At 36.1% G+C, this 26,880-nt stretch overlaps 1 protein-coding gene across 1 annotated transcript in view; it reads right to left on the reverse strand.

The window, feature by feature from the left end:
• LOC149779710 (von Willebrand factor D and EGF domain-containing protein-like) overlaps window positions 1-26,880 on the reverse strand; it is a 55,519-nt gene that overhangs the window by 21,110 nt on the left and 7,529 nt on the right. Inside the window, exons 7-16 of the mRNA XM_089940563.1 lie at window positions 26,219-26,333; window positions 25,509-25,595; window positions 24,059-24,439; window positions 22,941-23,023; window positions 22,276-22,339; window positions 20,373-20,558; window positions 19,780-19,991; window positions 17,720-18,056; window positions 16,361-16,504; window positions 12,391-12,562 (exon numbers count right to left, since the gene is read on the reverse strand). Of these exons, the coding sequence (XP_089796689.1) occupies window positions 12,391-12,562; window positions 16,361-16,504; window positions 17,720-18,056; window positions 19,780-19,991; window positions 20,373-20,558; window positions 22,276-22,339; window positions 22,941-23,023; window positions 24,059-24,439; window positions 25,509-25,595; window positions 26,219-26,333 (1,781 nt within the window). The remainder of the gene's footprint in view (window positions 1-12,390; window positions 12,563-16,360; window positions 16,505-17,719; window positions 18,057-19,779; window positions 19,992-20,372; window positions 20,559-22,275; window positions 22,340-22,940; window positions 23,024-24,058; window positions 24,440-25,508; window positions 25,596-26,218; window positions 26,334-26,880) is intronic.

The following is a 26,880-nucleotide window of genomic DNA, read 5'->3' on the forward strand; positions in this document are numbered from 1 at the left end:
CGGTATTGCGACAAAATGTATCGGGCTGATATAGCGACAGGGGAAATGGAACGGATGGGTGACGTCACAGGACTGGACATTGGCAACAATGTTGCAAAGGGCTGACCTCAATTGGGACCAACCAGCAAACAGCGAAAGTGGGAAAAATATAACGTTATTTCCTGCACCTCCAAAGTCGGTAAGATTAGCTGGTTCAGCAGTGAAGCTATAATAATAATAATAACGCTTGACGGAGCGGGACATCGAACTGGATTTAACGCTTGGCGGGTCGGGACTGGTGGGACATAGACATAGGCATAAGACACATAAATATATTTATGAACATAGATCTATCCCATATATAATATATAATCGAGTTAAAAAAAATTATGCAAGAGAGAATAGATATCTTTTCGAAATATATGAGTGGACATGAAAAGGACCTTTGTGTGTTTTGTTAACATCATACCGTTAACATAGAGGGAATCGTACGGATCTTCTTCTCGTCATCAAACCTCTTCTGACTTCTGGACGGTAGGTTAAGACTCTCTTCAGAGACCCTTGCCTCTCCACATAGATCCTTCGTTTCCAAAGGGCTGTGTCAATCATATGGGTGACAGCCCATGAGGATCTGACATATAGGGGATAATCCAGCATCGACGATAGGATACGTAATTCCGCATCTTGTGACGAGAACAGGTGAAGGGAATGAAGTGAACCTCGGTTATTTATAGTAGAAGAGCGGATGGAAACGGATTGAATTTTTCACCAATCGCAATACGGGTTACAAAAATCAGTCACAGTGCAGAATCTGTCTTCGAATCCGAAGACAGCTGCCTGTGACATGACATTCCCTATATTGGTGCGCAAGCGTTTCTGTGCTGTGAATCAATGCGACAGAGTTAGAACATGACAGAAACTAAAAAGACCATGAATTGAGGTGCACCGGCTATGGAGACGAGAAGTGATAGCATAGCACCTGCTACCAACGTCAACATGGTCCTACTTCCAGAAGAGACCGATTTTTGAATTGGGATTTAGTGGATTTTCTCTCTTTGTTGCAAGAATTTGTTCCGGTACCAACACCATCGCCACCTTCGCCTTCCTTACCACACATATATAATTTTAAATAGAGATAGAAAGAAGAATTGGAGGCGTTCTTGCCACAGCAGAAAGAAGCAGAACAAACTTTTCTCTTTCAAAAGCAACGTCGAGAAGGGACAGAAAGAAGAAGAAGCGGAGAAGAAACAAGGTCTAGGACAGAATGAGGACGGTGAAAGTCAAACAGTGACGTTAATCTTAGACATTTTGGCATAGTTAAGGAGTCCGAAAGAAATGTATCAGTCGTCTTTATTACGACGCAAGAGAAAAAGACCTTCCACAGTCAAAAAACCCAACCCTGTTCACACGTCAACTACGCCGGAGATACCCACACAAGTGATTTTTACCAAATCATCGACAGGAGCATGTCTAACAGTAGGCCTTGGCCGTGGCAAAGAGATAAGACAGTTAAGGCTGATTACTGCACCTTCCTGAGTGTGTTGTAAAAGAACAAACAGCCAACGGTCCTTTTCAGGATCACCCACCGCTCTCAAAAACAGATGACATTGATTTTTCTCAAATCAAATAAAACCCTATGATAAACGTGTTTGAATGTGTGAGTGTAGGTCTTAATTCTAAAAAATCGAAACTGAGAGACACGTTTTACCTGTTTTGTCTATTCTGGTACAAATTTTACAATCCGATGTCACAACACAACACTTTAAAAAGTTTATTATCTTCTTTTGTGTCATTTCACTGTCTCGGTTTTTTTTTTGAATTTCTGCACTGTCACAGGTTTCTCGTCTTTTTCTTTCTCACACTGACCTCGACTTCTTTTCTTTTCGTTCTTCTCTTTGCGGACCTGTCGGGGTTCTTCTTCCTATTCTGAACCGCTCTCTTCCTCATGATCCTGTTGTTTCTTAGGGCAGTATGTACACCAATGCCTTTTCATCTGACAAATATAGCAAGTATCTTGAAATTTATCTCGGAAGAAAGAAAACCTTCGTATGACACCTCGCAAAGCTTTGACCAGAAGTTCGATCCGTGTTGGCTCTTCCATCTTTCTGTTGGGCTTGAGAGTGAAATGAATACTGGGAGGGAAGACACTGCCCCATTATATAGGGAAGGCACAGTCCTGACATGGTATTAGGGTCCACGGCATTTCAAATGTAGTCATTTGACTTTTTGCAGTAAAGATGAAACGAACGCATCATTTTGTGGAGAAATAAGAAAGTAAGAGGCAGAAACGTGACTTATCTCCTCTCGCAGCAACTGAAGTCTTGGTTCAAATCCATGCCACCGTTATTGAAGATGACACGATTGAGCCAGCATCTAGGTACAGAGAGTCTACAACAAACAAAAGTCCACCACGTCTAAACCCTAAAAATTACTACCCCATTCGAGAGACGGTAAAGCGCTATTCTAGAAAATTTAGAAACACGGCCTACACGTACACTGTAAAGTTTAAAGATTTCAAATCCGACCTACCTCTGGAGAATGCAAAAGAGTTCATCACCGAAGTATGGGATTCTTTGTTAACCACACTGAAACGGCGATGTCGAGCCAAAGAAGACGATCGCTTCACAATTTCCATTCATCACGACAGTCTGAAGTCCCAATTTGGATCAAGTTTAGCAGGACGTCAGAATTTACACCTTCCAAAGTCATCAACAAGATTCAACATAAACAGCAATCCAACAACAAGTTTCACATCACCGATGGAAAAGTGACACTGCATATGACTCACGTTTCTCTTCCCAAAGGGGCGGGACGCAAAAAGGTGTTATTGGTGGACGACCTTCGTAGCATCAAGCGAAGCCTCGTCCTTATCAACATACCTCAACACCAGATGTGTTTAGCCCGTACCATCGTGGTGGGATGAACGTATATCTATAAGAACGACACTGAAGAATGGAAAAGAGCCTGTAAAACCATTCAACGATCGGACCGAGCCAAACAACGAAGAGAAGCAGAACTCCTGGTACAGCAAGCGATGATATCTAAAGACACCCCCTGTGGCATTCCTGAAATGCCAAAATTGCAAGACGTCTTGGCTTCACACGACACCTTCAAAGTGTACACTCAAGAAGTGCGTGGACATCTGTTGTTTCAAGGCAAAGATTTCAAAGACGGAAAATACATTCACGTCTGTCATCACGATGAAAATTTCGATGCCATCACCAGTATCACCGTATTCCTGGGATACAAATATTATTGTGAGAAATGTAAATATGGCTATAACAGTCAAGAGAAACACAAGCAATGTGGATCGAAATGTGAGGGATATTTGGCCTCTAAATCATGTCTTGACAAAGGACAAGAAAGAGTTCATTGTTGTGAACCCTACATGTTACCAACAACATATGAAGACGGATGGGTCACAACAAAAAAGTGCTTGTTAACTCCTGAGATTTTGTCCTACTTGTGGACAAGGCATGTGTACCAATAATGCCAAGGCTCACGTATGTTGAGAAAGGAAGCGATATCACATTTGTCACCAAATCGTGGACTTGGAACACGAATGCTTCATTCCAAAATACCATTTCAAACATGAAGAAGAAGATGACCAGAAGAAAGTCAATTTCATTTTTTTCAATTACGAATGCATGCAAAAGAGACCGGTATTCACAATCCTAATTTCTGTGTGGCTCATCGAGAATGTTCATCCAAGAGCCTCTCTTTAATCATTGCCCTCACTGCAACATTATTCCAGGAGAACGTGTAACAAATCTTTTGGTGACCGATCACGCTGGCCGATTTCGCCCAGTGGAGCTTAGTCGATGAGTTGCTTGGTCATGCCTTTGAGTCAAGTGCCTAAATTGTTTGGAATGACAGAAATAACCAAAGGCTATTTCCGCACATTTTTAATACCAACGCCAGTCAACACGCCGTTCTGTCCCATTTGCCTGATGCTCACTACTACGACCCTCACAACATACGTACGTAACAACGAGAAGTTTTCTAAGATTGCTACCACACTCATCCCTCGGACTCCTTCGACTTTCAGGAAGACAAGTTGAAATATTCTCGTTCCGAAGTGGTCATTTTACGGCGTGATGTGGACAATTTTGAAAACTGTTCGTGGAATACAGATGGATTGATTCTTTGAAAGAAGGTTGCACCAATGGCAAAGCGTGTTAATTAGTGTACGGCAAACCATTCATGCCCGAAAAACACATTGGCTGCTGTCATAAGTCCTCAAACGACCAATTTTGTCAAACGTCAATATTCGGTGCGACAAGGAAGACAAATGTGTCCTACATGCCCGAAACGGTGGAGGGAAAAAGGCCATTGGAACCTATTCGGTAGACGGCTAGACGGCTAGGATTTAGAAAACGCTGAGATCGTTTACGAATTTAATAACGGTTGCTTATTTCAAGGATGTCCCATCTGCTACCCTCAATCTGACACAAAAAATACATGAAGACTTGTACCAGGCCACTTGTCAACAGTGCTTGAAGTTAGAACAGCAAGAATACCAAGTGGTGGAAATGTGGGAACACAAGTTCGGTCACCGCTTGAAAACTGATCCTGAGTTTAAACGCATTGTGGAAAGTTACAAGTTGGTGGACCCACTGAAACAGCCAAACAGTTTGTACGGAGGACGGACGAATGTCACCTGTTTGCTGTATCAAGCCGACGAGCAGAAAGGAGAAGAAATCAAATACTTAGACGTGTGCTCGTAATAATGTGTACAAATACTGACAATTTTCCGGAGAGCAACCGAAATTGCTGACGGAACACATCGACCTGGACAACATTCGACAATATGAACGATTGATTAAATATAAAGTCTTGCCTCCCACGAACTTGTACCATCCCGTTTTACCTTACCATTGTCAAGCGGAAACTGATGTATCCCTTGTGCCGTACTTGTTCCGAAACGTGTAACCAAGACCGATCTTGTCGGTACACCCAGAACCAATGCGCCTTAACGGGAAGGTGGGTCAGTGAGGAATTGTTTATAGCTGTGGACTTGGGGTACCAACTATTAGAATGGCACGAAATTTAACACTTTCCCAAGACAGAAAAATACCATAAGGGTGAGCAAACACAGAATGACATTTTCGCAGACTACGTGGATGCTCTTTTGAAACTAAAACAAGAAGCTAGCGGATATCCTTCCTGGTGCCAGACTCCCGAAGACCAATAGAAATTCAAAGAGAAATACTGGGAGAGGAATGAATTACTTTTGACCATATTGAGAAAAACGAAGGAAGGCGATTGTTTGTCAAAGTGATCTTGAAAGCTTGTGGGGTAAAATGGCACAACGGCCGTATTTACCCAAGTATTTGTCTGATCCTTTACGCTACTTCCAGATGATTCACGACAAAACCAAATGCATGAAACACGTGGACGTCCTTTGTGAGAACTTGGTCTGAGTCAATTACGAAGAATTAAAGTTTGCAGAAGCTGACGAATTTGGAAATATCATCTTTGTAGCATTCGTGACAGCCCATGCTCACTCAAAACTATGCGAAGCTTTACACCAATTTGGAGATCGTGTGCTTTATTTGGACACAGACAATTGCATTTACATCGATCGTCTGGGTCAACTTCATCGCGTTATCGAAGGAGACCATTTAGGAGCCTGGAAGGACGACCACGCCAACGACAAGATTAGCTTTGTTAGTGGTGGCCCCAAAAATTACGGTTACGAATACCGCGACCCACAACGAGAAGTGCATACGGAGTGTAAAGTGAAAGGATTGACTCCCAATTATCGCACCAGTCATTTGGTGATCTTTGGGGTAATGAATGAATCCTTGTAGACTGGAGAGGATAGATATTTTAAAGTGACCAACTACCAGCCTCACAAGAGTGTACGTTTTGCCACACACCATATCGTCAGTCTTCCTTTGAAAAAAGTCTTTCAAATCGTGTTCCAGAAGCGTACGTACACGCTGATATTAGCCAGCATATAAAATGGGAAAACGTCCAAGATCGGTAGTTCATTGTGACAACCATTGCCAAGCGAGTAAGATGAATCCTTCTAACAATCAGACAACACCATTCAAGCTCAATGATTCTTAAGTGGAGTGCGATGCTGTACCTTGCGATTGCAGGGATGCCGTACTTTGTGACCTCTACTACTTGGGCGAAGGGGATAAAGTCAAGTTCTTCAGTTGCGGTGTGTCACTTCACGAAGGGGAGCAGAAAGATTCGGCTTACCTGGAACATGCTCAATGGTCTCCGGATTGCTCATAAATCACCTATCCCCAAAATCAAAGTCCAGGTACTGCCAAAACCCAACTGAAAAGTAACAGTATACCTCAAATGCGACAATAGTTATCAGAACAAGCCACGTACACCTTACACTAACCCATTCGATGAAACGTTGGTCATCAGATTTAATGGTACCTTTTTGAAATTTTGGGTGGACATCTACAGATGGTAGCACAGAATTATACCCCGAGGATCAACAGGAATATGACTTTTTACAAGTGTTTTGGATCCCCGGTAGAACGGAACGAGAGAGAGAGAGAGAGAGAGAGAAATGATGCACCGAGAGTCTTGCTCATGTTCCAAGTCAGAAATCGATCTGTTTTCCATGCCGCCCACCATATGACGAGGCAAGAATAAGTAAGGGCTAAAATTTCATCTCGTTTCCTCTGTCAAGGATTCAGTATCAACCCACATCGATTTTGAAATCAAAGGACAGCCCGAAGTTTACATCGATCTGAATAGCAGTTGCTTGTACCTGAAAGTCAAAGTTAAAGATCCAAATGGAGATTCTAGAGACACTGAAGCAGTAGCTCTCATCATCAATTTCACGCACTCCTTGTTTAGCTCAGTGGATTTGTGCTTGAATAACAAACTGATCAGTAGCAGCATTGATTCTTACCATTACCGAGCATACCTGGAAAATCGCTTAACGTTCGGAAAAGAAGCGAAAAACGCCCATATGGATGCTTGCGTGGCATGGAAACCTGACACGGCAAGCAATTTCAGTGTCGTCGATTTGATTACAGATAAAAAACCAAGCCACAGCAGCAACAGCAGGAGCCAGACAGAGATTTTGTCAACTGTCGTGTAGACACGAAAGAGTTCGCCTTCTCCTTCCGAAGAAGCAGACCCTATCATGTTGGAAAGCCTGCCGCCAGACGGGGACGCAATCTTAGACAATTAAAGATTGTCATAATCCGCGTCAACACAACACCCCTTTTCAGGTCTATCCAACCCTGGAGAAAAGAGATCATACTCAAATTGCCATGCTATTTGTCTGCTTTTGTGTGTTTTTTAGTTAAAAAATAGAAGTGTGTCTTTAAACACTTCGTTTCTTTGTTTTATGTCAAAAAATAAGGTGTCCATATAAGAATTTCGTTTTTCTGTCTTGTCAGATAGTATGTATGTGTTTGAAAGTAAAAATTCAACGTAAGTGTTTCTTTTAGGTCGGCGCATTTCATGTTATGTATAGTGGAGTGGAACTGTAAGTTTTGGTGTAGGGGATGTTTTCCCTCATGTCCATGTCTCATGATTATAAAGTCTAGCGTCCATCAGTCTCCCTACCCAGTGTTCACTCGTCAATTACGAAGAATGAGCAGACTCACCAAATTACTTGATCTACAGATGCACATGGAGTATGCCAGGCGCCTAGTAGACGAGCTGGCTATGTAGGCCATTGCAGAAGCTGCAGGCTTGAAGAGGAAGAAAAGAAGAAAAAAGAAGAGGAAATGAAGAGAGGGATCCTGCCTCTCGCCATCCTTAGGCCTTTGTTTGAGGTCAAGCCTGAGGGAGAAAAAGAAGACGAACAAGAAGAAGAAGAAGAAGCCAACGTCGATGCAACAAAATTGAGGTCTTGTTGTAGAAGTAGAAGGGAGGAGAGAAAAAACAAAAGAAAAAGAAAATACTCAAATGACCTTTTTGGGGCCACTCATATGTCTCGAAATGTTATCTAATCTCTCTTGCCTACAAATTTGTAGCCGAGTTTATATTTTATGTGTGATAGATTTATGTTCATAAATCTATGCAATAGTCCCATGTTCATATGTTCCTACAGTCCCAGGGGCACCGATTGGCCGAAAGGTCTCAAGCGCTTTCCGTTACGGATCAATGCCATCTCACCTCTGTCTGCGTGGGTTCGAGTCTCTGATTCGGCCAATGTGGGTATGTGAGAAAGCTTGCCAGTAGCTTCTTGTGGGTCGGTGGTTCTTCCCGGGGTTTTTCCTCGGGTTCTTCCTCCACCATTGATACTGGCCGCCATGTATAGCCTATCGTGTGCTGAAAGATGGCGTTAAACCCTACAACAACAACAACAACAAAAACTCTACAGTCCCGCCCCGCCAGTACCGCCCTGCCAAGCGTTCTATCCAGTTCGATGTCCCCTCCCGCCGCGCATTATTATTATAATTTCACTGCTGAAATAGCTGAATTTACCGACTTAGTGGGATGGGACATAACTTTATATTTTTCCCCTCTGTCGCTGTTTGCTGTTTGGTTCCATTTGAGGTCAGCCCCGTGCAACATTGTTGCCAATGTCAAGTCCCGTCACATCACCCACCTGTTCAATTTCCCTTCTCACTATGCCAGCCGATTACTTATGTATATTGTCAATATAGTGGTCCACTTTACTACTTATTCTGTATTTACGTGGCAAGAGATTTTAGACGCAATATAACACTGGACAACAAATTTTTACAAAAGTCATGTTACTGAAATAAAATTAGTCAATTCTTATCAATTTTTATGTGCTGAACACGAATATGACAGTCAAATTGCAAAATTGGCTCTAGTTTTTTTGTAATCTGCAAGAAATTAATGTTTACATAACGAAATGCATTCCAATAGTAAAAGGTCAACTGTAATAGCCTACCTGTAAAAAATCAAGTCATTGACTACATCTTAGATTTCTTCGCCTGTCTCTTGTACAGCTGTTCGGGAGCATCTCTGAGGAGTGTCCAGCAGTAGTCAGCCAGCATTGTAGTGGACCATTTTCCCTGGTATCTTTGTTCCATTGTTGCGATATCTTGATGAAAACGTTCGCCGTGTTCATCACTAACAATACCACAGTTGCTAGGAAAGAAATCCAAATGGGAATGAAGGAAGTGAATCTTTAGAGACATATTGCAGCCAAGTTTCTTATACTTCATCAACATGTCTTCTACTAGTTCCTTATAGTTTTCTGCCCTAACATTTCCGAGGAAGTTTGTAGAAACTAGGCGAAAAGCATTCCATGCTTGTTTCGCGTCACCTTCCAGCAAGTTGTTGAACCGGTCATCTTTGAAAAGCTCTCGAATCTGAGGACCCACAAAAACTCCCTCTTTAATCTTTGCTTCGCTGAGTCGAGGGAATTTTTCATGCAGGTATCGGAATGCTGGCAAAGTCCGGTCAATGGCTTTCACGAAGTTCTTCATCAAACCTAGTTTGATGTGAAGGGGTGGTAGCAAGATTTTCTGAGCCTCAACCAGAGCTGGGTGTTGGATATTCTTCTCTCCAATGGCTACATTCTGCCTGTGAGTCCATTCCTTCCTCATGTAGTGCATTTCCCTTGCTCGGCTATCCCACTCGCATAAGAAACACATGTATTTTGTATATCCTTGCTGCAGTCCCATTAAAAGGGCAACTACCTTCAAATCACCACAGAGGTGCCAGCTGTACTTGTTATACTCAATGGAATTCAGTAGCTGCCTTAAGTTATCGTATGTCTCTTTCATGTGGACAGCATACGCTACTGGAATAGATGGAAGAATGTTTCCATTGTGCAAAAGCACAGCCTTGAGACTCAGTTTCGAAGAGTCCACAAATAGTCTCCATTCTTGTGGGTCATGAGTGATTTTTAAAGCATTCATGAGGCCCTCAATATCGGAACAGAATATCAGATTACTTTCCTTTCTGAAGAAAGGCTCCAATTGCTGGTGGCGCTTTCGATATGCAGTAATTGTGACATCTTCTTCTAGAAGATTCCATTGTTGGAGTCTTGATCCTAGCAATTCTGCCTTGTTCTTTGATAAGTCCTAATCACGAATCAGGTCATTTAGTTCTTCCTGTGTTATTCTGTGTGGGGTTGATGATGCACCACAGTGAAAATCTGGATCACTGCATGCTGATGGACCAGGAGAAGAACAGGTCGACTCACCTTTGTCTTCGTCAGATGAATCAAGAGAATATTCTGCTGGAGGTTCTGGAATAGGAAGTCCCTCACCATGTGGAACTGGTCTCAATGCAGACGGAATGTTTGGGTAGACTATTCTCGACTTCTTTCGCTTCGTTATTCCGCCGGAAAGAGGAGGAACCAAGCAGAAGTAACAGTCATTTAGGTGGTTGCTTGGCTCTCTCCACACCATTGGGACTGCAAACGGCATTGATGACCTTTTGCAATTCAACCACTGTGAAAGCTGTGTTGTACATGTAGCACAGCATATATGCGGAGCCCAAGGCTTGTCTTGGTCACCAACCTTGCATCCGAAGTAAAGATGATATGCCTTCTTCACTTGAGAATTGATACTTTTCTTCTGGTTGGCAAATGTCACTTCCCCACAAATATAGCAAAAATTGTCCGCGGTATTAACACACTTTCGAGGCATTACTGTTCTTTATTGTACGTAAATGGATAAAATAATAAGTTTTATGTAACAGTAGCTTGAACTGTCTCGCACAACGTCTAAAATATTTTAAATGCTGAACCTATCTGATTGGGCTTTATATAGTACACTGCTTACGTCAGCTTCAGCAGCCGCCTGGCATTAGTATAATAGGCCTACACATGTATAGTACACTGCTGACGTCAACTTACTTCAGCAGCCGCATGGCATTAGTATTGCATTGCATCAGAAAATGATGCAATCAACTGTGGATGATGTGAGCATGATGGTATTATGCAATGTTACATCATTATTCCGGATGTTGCTGCAGTCCTACTGGAGAAATTTACACAGTGAAACATAGAAAATGAGGTATATGAATATCTTCAAAACGAGAGCCAATACAAATTTTTCATGGTTATATTCGTGTTCGGCACACCAAAATACTACAGATTAGGGCCTTTTCAAGTCAGTAATGATTTCATTGTTGACCAGTGTAATCAGAGTATAACAAACACAGAGACACAAGGGAATCAACATTGTATACTTAACTACACTGGGTGCAACTTAGTTCTGCTTCTATTAAATGTAGGCATGAAATTCAAATTAACATTTGTTCAAATATCAAATATATATAATAGTGGACAAGCACGGGAGAGCAGGATATGATATATATCGATATCTGCACTAGTTTTCTGGTGATTTGTTCATATTTAAGTTTATACAACATAATCTGCTTCAATATATATATATATATATATATATATATATATATATATATATATATATATATATATATTTGAGACAAGAACGATTGATACTCCTCTGACGAAGACGTTATTTAGACTGCTAAATTGTTTTTTCTTCCTTCTTTTTGAAACATACAACTAACCCTGTTAACGCCACAAATTTAGTTTAGTCGGGGTCCACATTAATCACTTGTCGCTCTTCTTCACATTGATAAGTATAACATTACAATATGAGTAGTGATCTATCGATGGTTTACGAGTGGACAAGGTCACACAGGTAGCAGCCAGACAGCAAAGAGAAAAGAATGAAATGGCATATAAAGATACAGAATTTTATAGAATCCTCACCGTTTTGCTTGAGAAATGGAGAGCGCAGAAGTGATAATGCAAAAGTTATTATATGAGAATTTCTTTCATATTTATCCGGTACCAGTAATGACTGGAGGAATATTCTAAACCCCTCATAAAAAGTAGTTGACCATTCTACCTCAGATACGAAGAATCCACTTACACGCCTTTTATCAGCAGATGTATGCTTCAATGATAAAGATTGTTGAATTATTGCACAGTGTTCAAGAGAAACTATTATGTACTCTTTAAATTTGAATAATAAGGCAGAACTAGTTATCTTAAATTTAAATTGTATATTTTGATTTTATTTACTAAATAAGCTTCCTTCTAGCCCAACTTTGCTATTATTGATTTTCTTTTTCCTGTTTGTATTTATGTTGTTTTGTATTTCATGTATTGAGGAAATAATTATACATATTTCGAGTTTTTGAGAATTTGATTATATCTTTACCAAAACTAATTTGCTGAGTTGTCTAATAAAGGCCTTAGTAAAGCATACAAATTGTAAAACCGGGATATAAGCTCATTTGCTATGGAAACATACTGGGTATAAGCATATTCTATTCCAGCAAATATATTTGAGGATATACCTTTTGAAAACAAATTTTGAGATATATTTTACATGGATATTCATCTTTATAAGGTTATTTTTAAACAATGTTGGCAAACAGCATACAATACATAAAAGTAACAACTGGACAAGCATACAAACTTCATATTCTAATAGTAATTATATTTGAAGTACGTACCGTTCACGCAGTCTCCATGTCCATAACAGTTGTTAATGCATGTTGCTGATTTGAAAGATTTGACGAGATCAGCATGAACCTCTCGGAATGTCTTGTTTTTCCTAATTTCCATCTCTGACTCAATTCTATAAGACTCACAATGGATGTTAGCTAAACTTCTGTCTCCAGTAATCTGATATTAATGAAAAAGCTCCACTATAAACAACAAAAGTTCACAATACCTAAACAAGAATCCGGACATAGATTTACGTCAAAGTATTATGTAAATCCGTATATTTTGCTAATGTTAAAATTTTTAGTCATAATTATCAAAGCAATTATTTAGCAAAGAGTGCATTATTTTGAACCCTATTTAAGATTGTTTCGATTTCGTAAATCGTACTGTCACGATGAACAGCATATTTGATTTTGAAATCACATGAAGTAAAACTGACATTTAAACTTGCTACGTCATACAGGTGACACATCATTACTTCCACTAACTCAAGGAACATGCTAAGGAAACTATGCATGTACCCTAATCTACTATCATGTTCGACACGCTGAACTTCATATATACACACATAATTGTAAATAAGTTGGTATCTATACATAAACATGTATTTCTATGCATATACACATATTATTTGATACAGTGGAACATCTCTGCACCGCGTATGCAGAGTGAAAATGAATGACAATAATCTGGCTTTCTATCCATGTATATACATTCGTTTATGTGTGCCACCTCAGGGAAGCATCATTATATATATATATATATATATATATATATATATATATATATATATATATATATATATATATATATATATATATATATGCTTAACGTGATATAAATATAATTGTATCAAGGCATGACTTACTATAATTAGAATGAATAATTAAGGTAAATTAAAATTCAGTTTAAAAAAATACTTTTATTAGGTTCCTATTTTGTACCAAACTTTTCCCACGTGCAGTTTGTGTATGCTATATACTTTCTGACACGATGAGTAATTTCAGTTATTTCTTAAAATGAGGCACATTCGGTAATTCATATTATTACATTTATAGTTACTAACGTATAATTTCAACTGTAATATAAATAAATAAACCATACCATCAGCTTTTCTTGTATCTATTACATGAAACAGAAATTTTCCATCTGATGGATATGAGCTGTTTTTGCACCAATATTCCAGTATTATGGGACTTTTTAACACAGATTAATTATAGGTATGAACTTCTAAGTCCAATACTAAATTAAAATTACCTCCTATAGCCACATAATTGCTCTTGAAGGATGTTATTACTATTATCAAGATTGAAATCATATATATATTAATCGGAGTAATTCTATAATTTGTTTTACATATCTAGAATGATTATATCGCTATCATTATCCATAGATGGTGAACTGAAAATTATTATTTGTAGAAGATATGAAAAAACGGGAAAACAAAACATTCATAACCTCAGCTTGATCAAATGTAATTCTCCCACTTCTGAAAAACGTGCCTATCTTGAAGAAGACAAATAGGATGTTAATTTTGTTTTAAATAGTTTCACAAAACTCTTCTCTAAACTAGATCCACTAATCCGTGACATTTCATAGTACCAATCCTTAGAGTGTGATCGATGTAACAAGACATACAAAGTTCAAAGTTACGTATTTTGCACAGACACATACATAGACCATATATATATATATATATATATATATATATATATATATATATATATATATATATATATATATATATAATTAGTATGGGAAATGATATAGCAAAATAGAACATAATTTAATCATATGTTTGTAAAGGATGATTGGAAAGAAGCAAATAAAATGAAGGTCCAAAAGACGTGATGTAATTAACAAAGATAAAGTAAAATCATATTAGATAACGGAGATGGTAGACAGATTCAAAAGATAACAGGAAAGAAATTTCAAAAATAATCAAGATGAGCAAATTTAACATGTGAGGGAAAGACCATTTTGTCAATGATAATGATAATATGAAACTATGGAAAATGAGCCGATCAAGAGAACTATAAAATTAAAAACTAAAAACACAATATAACAATCTGCAATAAAATTATCTTTTAACCTTGAACTGAATCGATAAATAGGCTCTTCTATATAAATATTTTGATCGATATTTTAAAATGTCATGCTTGCAATTATGATATGGAAAAAGTCTCATTGTTGTAATTGTCAAATATCTTTTAAACCTGTTTTCTCCCTATATTGTACAGAATGCTTTTTGTATTCGTTGAATGCAGTATCAATCGGCTTAACTTATGTTACGTAGAATGTCATTATCGCAACTTGAAAACCAAGAATCCAAGGAAGTATGTTGTTAACGAGTCCGTATAGTTGCTATGAATCTAAACAAACGGAGGTAGAAATTGGAAATTTCCATGGAAGTTTAATTTGGTTTGGAGTTATCCCAACCCCCTTCTACGATTCACATATGCTGGAGAGAGATATGGATTATTCTAATCTTCGGCGTGTGGTTTCTATATATGTGTGAGCACGTATTTGCGCAAGCAAGTGTGAATGTGTGGCTGTGGCTGTGTAAAAAAGAGAGGAAAGGATGAATCAGTGAAGGAGGAAATGAGGAGGAGGATTCGTCTAACTGAAATCTACATGAATTTTGTACCTGTATTGCTTGCAAAACGTTCAATACATTGTTATGCATCTATTTCGTGACACAAGTCGCATCATGGACAAGATGGGTGACTTATACAATGGTTATGATTAAGAGCGTCAATTTGAAGGCAACAATTAATTATGAATTGTCCTCGAGCTTCGTGAGGTCCTGTGTGATTTTTACCCAGACAATTGTTTTTAGTTTTGTAAATATTCTGCAACAAAAAAATCAAATCTTTGCCATTCACTGTTGACAGTTAACCCCAATTCACATTCATCCAATTCGCTAACTTGTAGCATATGTGTGTGTTATATTTATATTATTTTACTTTGCATTGGTTTAGTTAGACTAAAAATGAAAGTGCCAGGCTAAATGCCTATCTGACGATACATAAATACATAATGTATATAATGTATATGTACATTTTTTTGACATAAGAGACATGAGGGAAGGGGAAAGACAAAAGACCAAAATTTCAAGTGAAATGATGTAATGATTTAAATGTTCGAGAGTAGTATATTTCAACAACTCTTTTACTCCAATGTACATAATCACATACGATATAAAACTTTGATGGTTCCAGTTCCCACTAATTCACATAAGTTTGGTGGTTAGTAGGTTTCTATTCTAGATTGATATTGTTCAGAATATGAACTGTTTGTTTATTAGAAAACATCCAAATTCATTATAATATTTTTGAGGATTGAATATAAAGCCTATTGCTGGAAATCTTTGCTTGTTCTATTTTAAATATATCATATTGTCGTCTAATTAAATAAAATGGGATTGTACGCATATTTTCTAACTCATCTAGGTTATTTCCAAAAATATGAATCGATGAACTAATGATGACATTCGTGTTATGAAAGTTCGAGTATTTCCGAATAAAACTGGTCAAAATCTTAGTTTATTAAAAAGAATTTTTGATTAAAAATCCAAATTTTATTGCATAAAGATCACTGTAAGTGAAACATACGAGAAGACCACATTTAAATGTTTGCAAATACTTTTTTTTAGGGAAATAGTTAATGTAGAAAATGGCACTTGATAAAATTTTGTGTCGCTTTCAAAACCTCAAAACGCATATCAATATATATCAAAAATCTGTAAAAACCGAATAATATATGTCAAATTATATAACGGTTGTGATAAAATATTTATGTATTTTATTGTTAAGATCGGAGTTAATATTTTATCAAGAATCGGGAAATATATATATATATATATATATATATATATATATATATATATATATATATATATATATATATATATATATATAATGGGAACATCAGTACAGTCACTCTGGGTAAATTTAGTCAGCAAAGTATACTCGCCTGATAATCCAAAGCACAGTTGACGAGGGAGACATTTTTACTGTTTTGTGTGACCGGCGGTAATTCGTTTTCAAAAGCAGCCGTTGAGCAATTAACTCTGAATATTTCTGAACACATAGCATAGCTGTCCTCAAACGTGGATCTCTGTCGAAAGATATGTAAGTCTCTAATGTAATTGGAGGATATTAGAAACGTGAACACAACTAAGAATTTTTTTGATATGCTTTTCAAACCCAAGCTACAGATGCCTTTGTAGCTGTATCTTTAACGTTTATCTACATTTATAATAGTGTGGAAGTGCATAGTGAACATATATATGAACCCCTCAAAATAGCGTGTTAAAATGCACACATATATATGTATGCATGTGTGAATGGACATATTTATTTATTGATACATAATGCCTTTAATTTAGGAAAATATGTTTTTTTGTCTAATCGTTATCAAAAGTAGGTAAAACATTAAAAAATTAAGTCAAAATCTCAGCACCAGTTAGTATCTAATATTGTTGTAATTACTGTTATATCTCCATTGACTTTTCTCACAATTGAAACACATTTTCTCCAACCAAATGCTTACATGCTATGTTCTGACATATTTCAAGTTAAAAATAACATTCTGAGGACAGACAGTGTCGTATAAAATTGGTATGCGTGAGTAATCGTTAAATTGTTGTCGGTGTCGGAAGCTGAACATGCACTTATAAAGAACAAATATTCTACGTAACATGTTTGTTTTCTTCAGTATTATGTTGGAATCTGGAAATTTCCTTCTAATCATGTTCGTTTCAACGAGCAACAACTAGCATTACTATTTAAGTGTTAATTCTTGTCTTAATCTTGAACTTTGGATTTCAAGAGGTAATCAGGCGTTAACCATGTTTACTCCGTTAACCACTTGACGATCGTGTTTTCCCGACGCAAGTTGACATAACAATTGTTATCAAAGCGAATTGTCCTACCAAATGACGATAATATAATACAAAATCGCGTTTTGATTTTAACCAATCACACCCACTCACAAAAACATTGATACAGTCCCCAATATTGTGTACTAATATTCTTGGATGGGAAACCTTTCTACAATCGTGTTTAATGAGTAAATGCAGTACCAGGTTTTTGTATTTTACATGTGTTTTATCCAAATGCTGTAGCTCAGACTAATGTTCGACGCTAGGTCAGTAGACAAGAATGATTAGTCATGTCGTCATTTTTAAATCTGGTTAAGACCTTGCTGGAGTCAATGCCCATCCATATTCCCATGACACAATATTTGCAATAGTTAACGAATTTCAAATTGAGAAATTTAAATTTAGTATTGTATCTCTTAATGACAGCATCCCATGTGACTGTTTGTCACCTTGCCGATATGGTGAAAATTTGTCGAATCATTGATTCGTTGTCTATAGCCTGCTTCAGGTGTAGTCTCTTTGAATATTCTTTGAATTTCTCTCTTTTTTGATGCTTTTGATCTCTTCGTTCTTATATTGCAATTGCCATATTTCTCGGTGTTAGGATCTATCTTCCGTTTACAGGTCTTGAACATACTAGATGAACAAACTGGGTTAACTGGCTGATCATCATTGGTCCCATCTTGAATATGTCCGGTACTATTTGGACAAAAACAAAAACGAGCGGCCTTTTCCCACATGTCCGGTTCATACTTTGCATTCAGGAAGGATTCAGAGGAATTAATACTGTAATGAAAATGACTATTGCACAGATATTGTGTAAATATTATTGTATTGACGAAAGACCTCGGATCTTTTTTACTAATTGTCTTGTTTCTTAGGAATCAGCTGATTAAGAATACAACTAAATGAGCAAATTAAATTACCGGAAATAAATGGAAATTGCAAAAAATTATGTAACAGAAGGTCGTGTAAATATTTAAATTTACTTAAGGTTTGAGTCAAACGATCACGAATATTGTGAGCAAAAGTAAAATAAACAAAGCTACCTAATGAGAGTTTCTCATACATAATACATATATTTTATAGCAATATCTTGTTAATGTTCTGGTTATTTGTATTATTTTTGTATAAGATTTTTTTGTCTGAGCTATGAAAAAGAAACCTGGCCGAACCTTAAATGCCATGATTATTGCAAGATGACCTTGCGGTATTCACACGTAATCTTCACATTATTCTTTTTGAACTACTGAGGTTTAGGATTCTTCATATGGTTCTATATAAAGCTTGAAAAGTTTTACAACTCCATCGAGAAGTAAAGCAATATTTTGTCTTAATGTTTCACTTTGCCTTTACCACGTTTTTATGGTATCAGCATCGATCTTCTAAGAACAAAAAGCAAATCATGAAAGTTATGATTAACATGAACTACACCATTTCTAAACCATTACAAGTATCATCTAGATTTTATTCTGTTATTTTGTAAGCTTTGCAGAAAACTATGCCTTGACTAGTTGTGATGGTTATCCTATTCTCATTTAAAGTAGTATTCTATTTTTTCCTCCGTTCTACTCCAGTCCATATGTTGTTATCCTCCTTTACTAATGACGGTATTCTCTACATCAAATTGCAACATGTGCTAAGAGAATGAAGCCACATTTTAAGCTCACCAATCAGTAGCCGATAATTGCAATACAACGAACATGTTACCTTTACGTTAACTTACATACATGTTTTGGGGATATTTTACCTGTTAACAGAGACACACATGAAAACATTGTTTAATTAACTGTGCCGTATCACTTTCCGGTAATTTGAAAACGTGATATATCAATTAAAATGATATTTTAAAAAGCCATGGGATTCTGAGCATTTATATGTAGGTTAGGTAGATTAATTATTCTCAGTTGTATATGCAATATCCACGAACGTTTGGAGCAAGTCTAGTGTCAATTGAAAGTTCGTACAAGAGAACACCGTGACGATTAGACGAAATACAGTTGATCAGCTATCCCATACGGGGGTTAAAATAGTGGATGACCCGGCTTGTACAAGAGTGTTGCGAACAAAATTAGAACAACCCCGAATCAAATGAATTAGATTTATTCATATCTTTACCATATCGAGAGGCCATTGTTTTGAAACTAGTCCAAATACAGCTGGGAATAACAAATAAAAAAGATACATGTTACAAATGAAGTTAGGAGGAGACGGTCAGTTGCGCATGCTACCTGGGCTTAGCCCATATTATACAGATAACAAAAGAAAAGAACTCAGTTACACACAAAAATGTAAAAAAAAAAACAAACAAATGATTTATCGTGCATCAATGCAATGATTAAAACAACATTCAGATAATATGATACATCATCTATTTCTAAAAGCGTTTGAGTAAATGTAATTAAGGCATATATTTAGGCATACAATAGGAATTCTATTTAATTCCATTTTTGTTAGTTTGTGTATTCTTCATTATTATCGCAGTATAGATTAAAAATGACACGAATACCTCCAAGATAAGGAAAATTCGTTCTCATTCTTGGCTTCATTTCCGTTTCTTTTTTTCCAGTCATCTCCTTCATGATCGTTTAGGAGACCACATAACCCCTCTGTTGCATTTACATCCTTTATTGCCGGAGTAATTAATACGTTCATAGTAGATCCGTAAGTAGGCCACGGACTGAGGAAAACAGTCACGATTGTCCCAAGTGGCAGGTGTATCTGTAATACCAATGGACTATTGTGCAAATTATCTGGCACACACACACACACACACACACATATATATATATATATATATATATATATATATATATATATATATATATATATATATATATATTGAGGCGAATGTGTACGAAATATTATATTAGATATAAAGTAAGGATTATAACGTACTGAATACAAACAACTTGGCAACAACTAATAGACGTTCACTTAGAGGTATTGATGCATGCGCAATGATTATGATTTAAAGAAGACAAATTAAAGAACATATTAGCCTCAATGTGACATTTATGTATAAAATCGTTTATCTTACACAAAGAAACCAATTTGTTTCACACAGAGCTTTCCTTAATGTCTTTCAAAGCACATTCGTACCTCATATATGTTTGGAGTTTCCTTTGGTCTCCTAACATCAATTATGTTTTCTTTGCAAGATACAAAGTCAATAAACGCTTTATTGTCGCATCGATTCAGAACGAACAAGTCGCCTCCAGCTCTGACTGACACCGCACAAGCACATGTTGCAGCTGCTGTCCAACAGGGAGTAGTTTTTATCTGAACCTAAAGTGCAAGGTAGTATTATCCGAGATTTAGAAAATGTTATACAATGCCCAATAGCACCCCATAAAGTCTGAATAGAGATCACGAGTATTGGTAGCTTAAATAATATCATATTATGAAGCAAATGTTATCTTCGTGAAAGATAATTTAAGCAATTGCTCAAACTGTTTAATATTTCTTGTATTGCACTGCAGTAGAGGAACAAAATTCATATTCGCCGTTATTTAGTTTCAGACAGTGAAATCATTTCTTCTAAGTAATACAGGTGAATTGGGAAAACTGTTTTCATGACACGATGAAAAGCATTTGGCAAGACTCGACGGAATAGTCAGTCGATTGATATTATAAATCTTTATGACAAGACAAGGATAAGGAATGAGATTATTACCTTTTCACATGAGAAGTATTGGCTTAATCATTAAAAATGAGTATTTCAATTAGCCTTATTGAGCCTTGTAAAAAGCAAACAAATATGAATATGGACTGATGGATACAAATGTATACCTTTTAGTTTACATAACCTTGTCGCAAAAATAAATAAGTGTTCCTTATAAACTAAGTGTTCCTTATTAACATGAAACTTGTTCAAATCAAATGCCTTTTGCAGGCCTCATAAAAATATTTCTGAAACTCTCCTTCCTGACACGAATGCGTTGCAACACGTGCTCATCCCTGTCCTCATAATATTCAAAAAGTAACACTTCTCCACTTAACTGTTTTTGCTTTTAATAAAGAACCTTAGGTACCTAAACTATGCAAGTTGATCCTAAATTGGGTAAAAATCATGAAAATACATTGGGCATTTAATAAACATATACTTATAACTAAAGAAATTGCAGTTGCACACTTAAACAAATCTTAGTTTTTATTGCAATTGTAGGTGTCATTTCGTTTCTTTTAAAAGGGCTGTGACACATCTTTAGAGAGTTGCTTAAGTTGCGTAAGTATCAGCAGAAAAGAGACAAGGAATGTCAGAATTGTATGATTTTCCTCCGGTCAGACCCTGGATTGCTTGCCCTTCATATCACCAGTATTTCTAAGACTGTGCTACCCTTTTAGTACTTTGATACTCCAAAGTAAAGACGCCAGAAAATACTTATATAAGTATGTAGTTGTTTTAGAAACGAAAAACGTCAGTAACATGCATTTGAACGATTTACAACCATCTTATTTTCCAGCAACATTCCCACTAAATGATCCATTTTGATGAAAACTCCATTATAAAGAGGATGATTTCTAACTGGCCTATATAAATTACTGAAAGGTATCACTCTCTGAACCTGCAGCATGATACTTTCATAAAATTTACACATTATCCTGCCAAACCTTACATCGGATACCTGTTCTAGATTGACAAAAAGTAGTTAAATTAGGCAGACGTTGCTTATAATAGAACTGCGTCGCATGTTAGGGGTAGTAATTGCACTCACATTGTTTTTCAAGGTGCGAATCGGAATCTACTCGGCCCAGGGACGCACGCATACATTGTGAAGTTTTACTGGCTAAGTCAGCACGAGGGAACGAGTGGTTTTCATGAGCTCCGCTATTGGGTACCCTAACGTGTGGATATGACACTTTGCACTACATCTGGTGTCTTAGATCTGTGTTTAGAATCTTTAGAATCATGTTATGGGTCATTATGCAAAATCATTTATATTCTTAATATTTTTGTCAATATTTCCATTGTGAAAACATCCCGTTCTCTTTATATTCTTACTTGTTGTTTGAACTTTGTGTTGTTATACATGATGAACTCACCCAGGTTTTGATTGTCGTATTTTCTGTAAGTAAATATACAGTGAACATGATAGTAAGGAGAGGCGTGAATAAGTTCATAAACATGGTAAGTCCTTTTATAAAGAATAGTTGATATAAATGCAGTAACGATCATTATGCCCGACTTCATCGATACATGAATCAGAGATCGAGAGATCAATGTTCAATATAAACATGCCACTCCAGTCATGAACGAATGAAAAGTATGTTCTCAACTCGACTTAAACCTTATTGATTATTATTTTCACGAATTACTTTCTGACTAATCCGATAAATATAAACCCCAAATCCTTGTTGGTATTGAAGGACAATTTTTGTCTAAATGATGTAACATGTTACTTACCAACATATTGGAAAAATCTGAACTGGTATTAATGGAGAGAAAAAAAATCTAAAGAATCGACATTTAATGATCATATGAAAATTGCCAAAAGTACATCTATTAATCTATACATCGATATTTTAACCTTATGAACGAATACATCTATGCACCTAAGAGTAGACCTATACACATATATAATTGTACTGCTTGTGCTTTTTGTGTAATAGTGATTTTAATATTTGTACACAGCAGCAACTTGCTACAAAAGTGTGTCATTCTCAGACCTGCCATCGAATGAGAGCATATGAGGATCGACGTTCGCCTCACATTTTTTCCCCTGATAGACTTTTTCACCAACAACCTCCACCTAAAAAAAGAGTTGCAACCTTTAAAAGACATTTTGATTTAATTTGTTTATGGAAAATAGCGCATGCGTTTTGAGACCATCCTAGTTGTATTCTTGAATTAATTTCATTTCCGACGATAGATGGTAAAATTTCCAGTTTATAAGTATCGGATCAATACAAAAAATATGACATTCGAAGACAATTTTTAGTCTTTTACTCAGAAAAACATCTGCAAGTACTCATAAGCAGAAAGAGAGGTGTGTCTACAATGATAAATTAAACTTGAACTTAGATAGCTAATTATAAGAAGTTTCGAATCATGAATAGGATGTTGAAATACGATATAAAAGCTTCAATGATCTAACAAATGCATTTATTTATATTTTATTTTTTTAACGGGAATAAAGACAATATTTCATTTTTGAAATGGGGCGACCAATTGTATCAAATTGCACATTGATTATAAACGTGTCCATTTACTCTTCCCAAATACCTTAGACTTCTATCAAAGGTTTGTAAAATGGATAGCGCTTTGATTGGCTTTGAACAGCTTATATATGCATTGAATATGAACATTTTCCCTTGATGCTGTACATATCGTAAAAACTACGATTAAAAAGAAAGCTCTCCCCCAACCCCATTTAATCCTCCTTGATCGACTATTTTTCCACTATCTTTTTCATATGGAAAAATATACTGTACTGTCACATTTGAAACATAGTGTGTTATGAAGGTACGCGTGTTCGTTATATTGTATTTACTCTAAAATCCACACTTGTGGAAGCCTTAAAGAACACTCAATACACGTCTTTTTATACCAATGTGCAATGTTAAAACTGAGGGCATATATATGCTATGACAGTGGTATATATAGCAATATTCTTATATGAAGAGCACATGCAGTATATAGTCGACAACGGTTATTAAAATAATTTTAGCACTATTGTGTTATTGAAACAATGAATTGACTGCTTGGTCAATGCCAATTATAGATGCATGTAATGCATTGTGTATATACCAAATATATTGAAATAGCAAACGTTTCTTGTACTTACAGTTATGTCTTTAAGTTGGGTATAATTCATAATGTCATTAACGTCAGTGGCTGTTGCAATTAAACTAAGTCTGAATGTTCTCGAACTAGAATCGTAACTTTCTGAGTCCCTTGTAGTTATAGTCATCGTTGATGTATTGTAGTAACGTATGCCTTCATCCCACTGACTGTATATTACACCAGGAAGTTCGCTTGCACATAGATCAGAACTAGATAGGCTGCTTTTTTCACAGTCATGAGTGTCACTGGGATCAATCATTTGGATTGATAAAACACATTTTGGACCATCACTTTTTTTCGAGTTGCATCCAAACGGTACAGTCGATTGAAATTGTATATCAGCAGTTTTACCTTCTTTCAAAAACACGGTGGAATTAAGAACCTGCAATAATAAATCGGTGTCGTGTCATTCACTTCTCATCTTTATTCAAAAGTGAAGACACCATATCATTGTTCACCATGTTGGAATATTTTACGTCAAACGTGTGATATGTCTACTGTATTCAAGTTTACAGTTATTAATAATAAACCTGCTTTACATTCAATTAAACGTGTCGAATATCGGTAGTAAATATACTGTATAACATGCTTCTAATGTTGGAATTCGTTCTGTGAATCTCAACCAGAAAAGAAACATAAGAAATAAACGGATAAGTCTGAAAAGTTTCACAATAAAATATGCCGTAAACAAATTGAAAGGAACAAATAAAATAACAGCCCCCAAAAAAGGAAATATCACGACAAATATCACATTTAAAAGAAAAGAATCGTATTTTTGAGTGATGTCTGAAATGTGTGACTGCGAAATTAATAAATATAAATACGGGTTAGAAGGTATATAATGTCACTAATATGTTTGTAGCTGTGTTAAGATTAAAATGAACACTATAATTTGTCATTGCCTTATAAGTTTTCGCACAATCTCTACTATTGTCAAAATAAAACTTTACATTTATTTCGCAGACGGCTTTCCAAGATTATGTGTTCGCGTGTACTTACGTTTTGTTAAAAACAAACTCACTACACTTTTTTCAGATAGCAACTGCAAAGTTCTCGAAGTTCAATAGAATATTGATTATACAATATCAGGTAGTGATGGTGTGAATCCCATATATAAAAGCAATAGTGTTAATTATTAATAAATGTTGCGGGTTCTGTTAATAGAGGTCTTAAAATCTACTTGTTCGATCACTTCCAAAATATGTGTACCACGGAAAGTGCTAAAAACAATTATCTGGCGCATATAATGAGATATAATTTTTATTTATTCACCAGCTATATATATATATATATATATATATATATATATATATATATATATATATATATATATATATATATATATATATATATATTCATCAAAGAGAGAGAGCGAGAGCGAAAGAAAGGAAGAAAGGGGGTTGAACAAAGAAAAATCATTTAATATGTATGAATCTTAATATAGACTTTACTCGGATTCCCATCCAAAATCCAGGACTAAATGTCTTCTTGCTCAGATAGCTCTCCTCAGTCACACTTGCGGAAACGCCACATTTTATCTAGAACAAAAAGTTTAAACCTGTGTGCAACAAAACGAAGCATATTCATTATTTTATAATAATAATAATAATAATAATAATAACAACAGTGGAGTTTCGATTATCATTCGTGGCTTTAATGTAATCTATTCAAATCTATGTCTTTTGCGATAGAAAATATTACATATAATTATTTTAAGGAGGTAAAGATTACACAGTCGTATAAGTTTCTGTGTTCAATGTAGCACCTGTAATATAAATTGTGTACCTTTTTATCAAACGCTCATTTTGATAACTGCAATGAAATTATGCAAACACTATTAATTTAATACTTACTCATGACTTGTGCCGATTTAAAATTCGTTCGCAATTTAAATGAAAGATATTTATGTATTGTTTTTTCCAAGTTTTTCATCATAAATGTCATACTTTTGTTATAACATTTGCGGTCATGCTATTTCAGGGTAACATGTACTTTGGTTTCTAAATTTGTAAAACGGTTACGCAGTTTACCTCTGAAACTTAACTTTATTGTCGGTTTCTTTTTTCTTCTGTGCTTTATATTTGATCTTGTAGATAACACGGAGCAACATTGGGTCGGACAGAAAGGAAAAGGTAATCGAAGCAATTAAGTTTTTGCTTACGGTTATATCTAATTTGTATCCGCCGGAAATAAGGTCAGATTCCAGCAAATCTGTATTGTTTAGATTGGGATACAAAATGGGACCTTTCTTCAGAAGGTATTTCTCATTGATATACCTGCAACGAATTATAATAATTTGCATAATGATACGCAAGGTTCTACTCGTGGAATTATAGCATTAAATATGTTCATTAAACGCTTACTTGGAAGAAAAATACTAATATATACAATAATATAGCTTGGGAGTGCAGTATATCCATCCGACAAAACGAGTTCGTAATTTCCCATACAAATGCAGTAACCTTTTTATTATATGCTCATATTTTTTAATTCTACCTAATGCTTAATTATATTAACAAAATAAACTACAAGAAACAAAGTAACTGAATGTGTGTCGTATTCAAAACTAAAAACACAAGCGCAGATTCATCATTGCACAACAACAACATTATTACTGCGCACATAACTCCGCCAAGATAAATTTGAACTTAGTCGCGCGCTCGACATAACTTTCGAAAGAAAATGACGTGTCTAGTTAAAATTGAAATTTGGAGTCACATTGTGAATGAATGTGTGCATTGCAGCAACTTTTCCATTTGATCTGGAATGAAAAGAATTTGGTATTGTTTCGATTCTACGAAATTTCGTGATTATGGACTGGAG

Source organism: Sinohyriopsis cumingii, chromosome 17 (assembly GCF_028554795.1).
Source record: "Sinohyriopsis cumingii isolate HCF-2022 chromosome 17, ASM2855479v2, whole genome shotgun sequence".
In the NCBI taxonomy this organism is placed as follows: Eukaryota; Metazoa; Mollusca; class Bivalvia; order Unionida; family Unionidae; genus Sinohyriopsis; species Sinohyriopsis cumingii.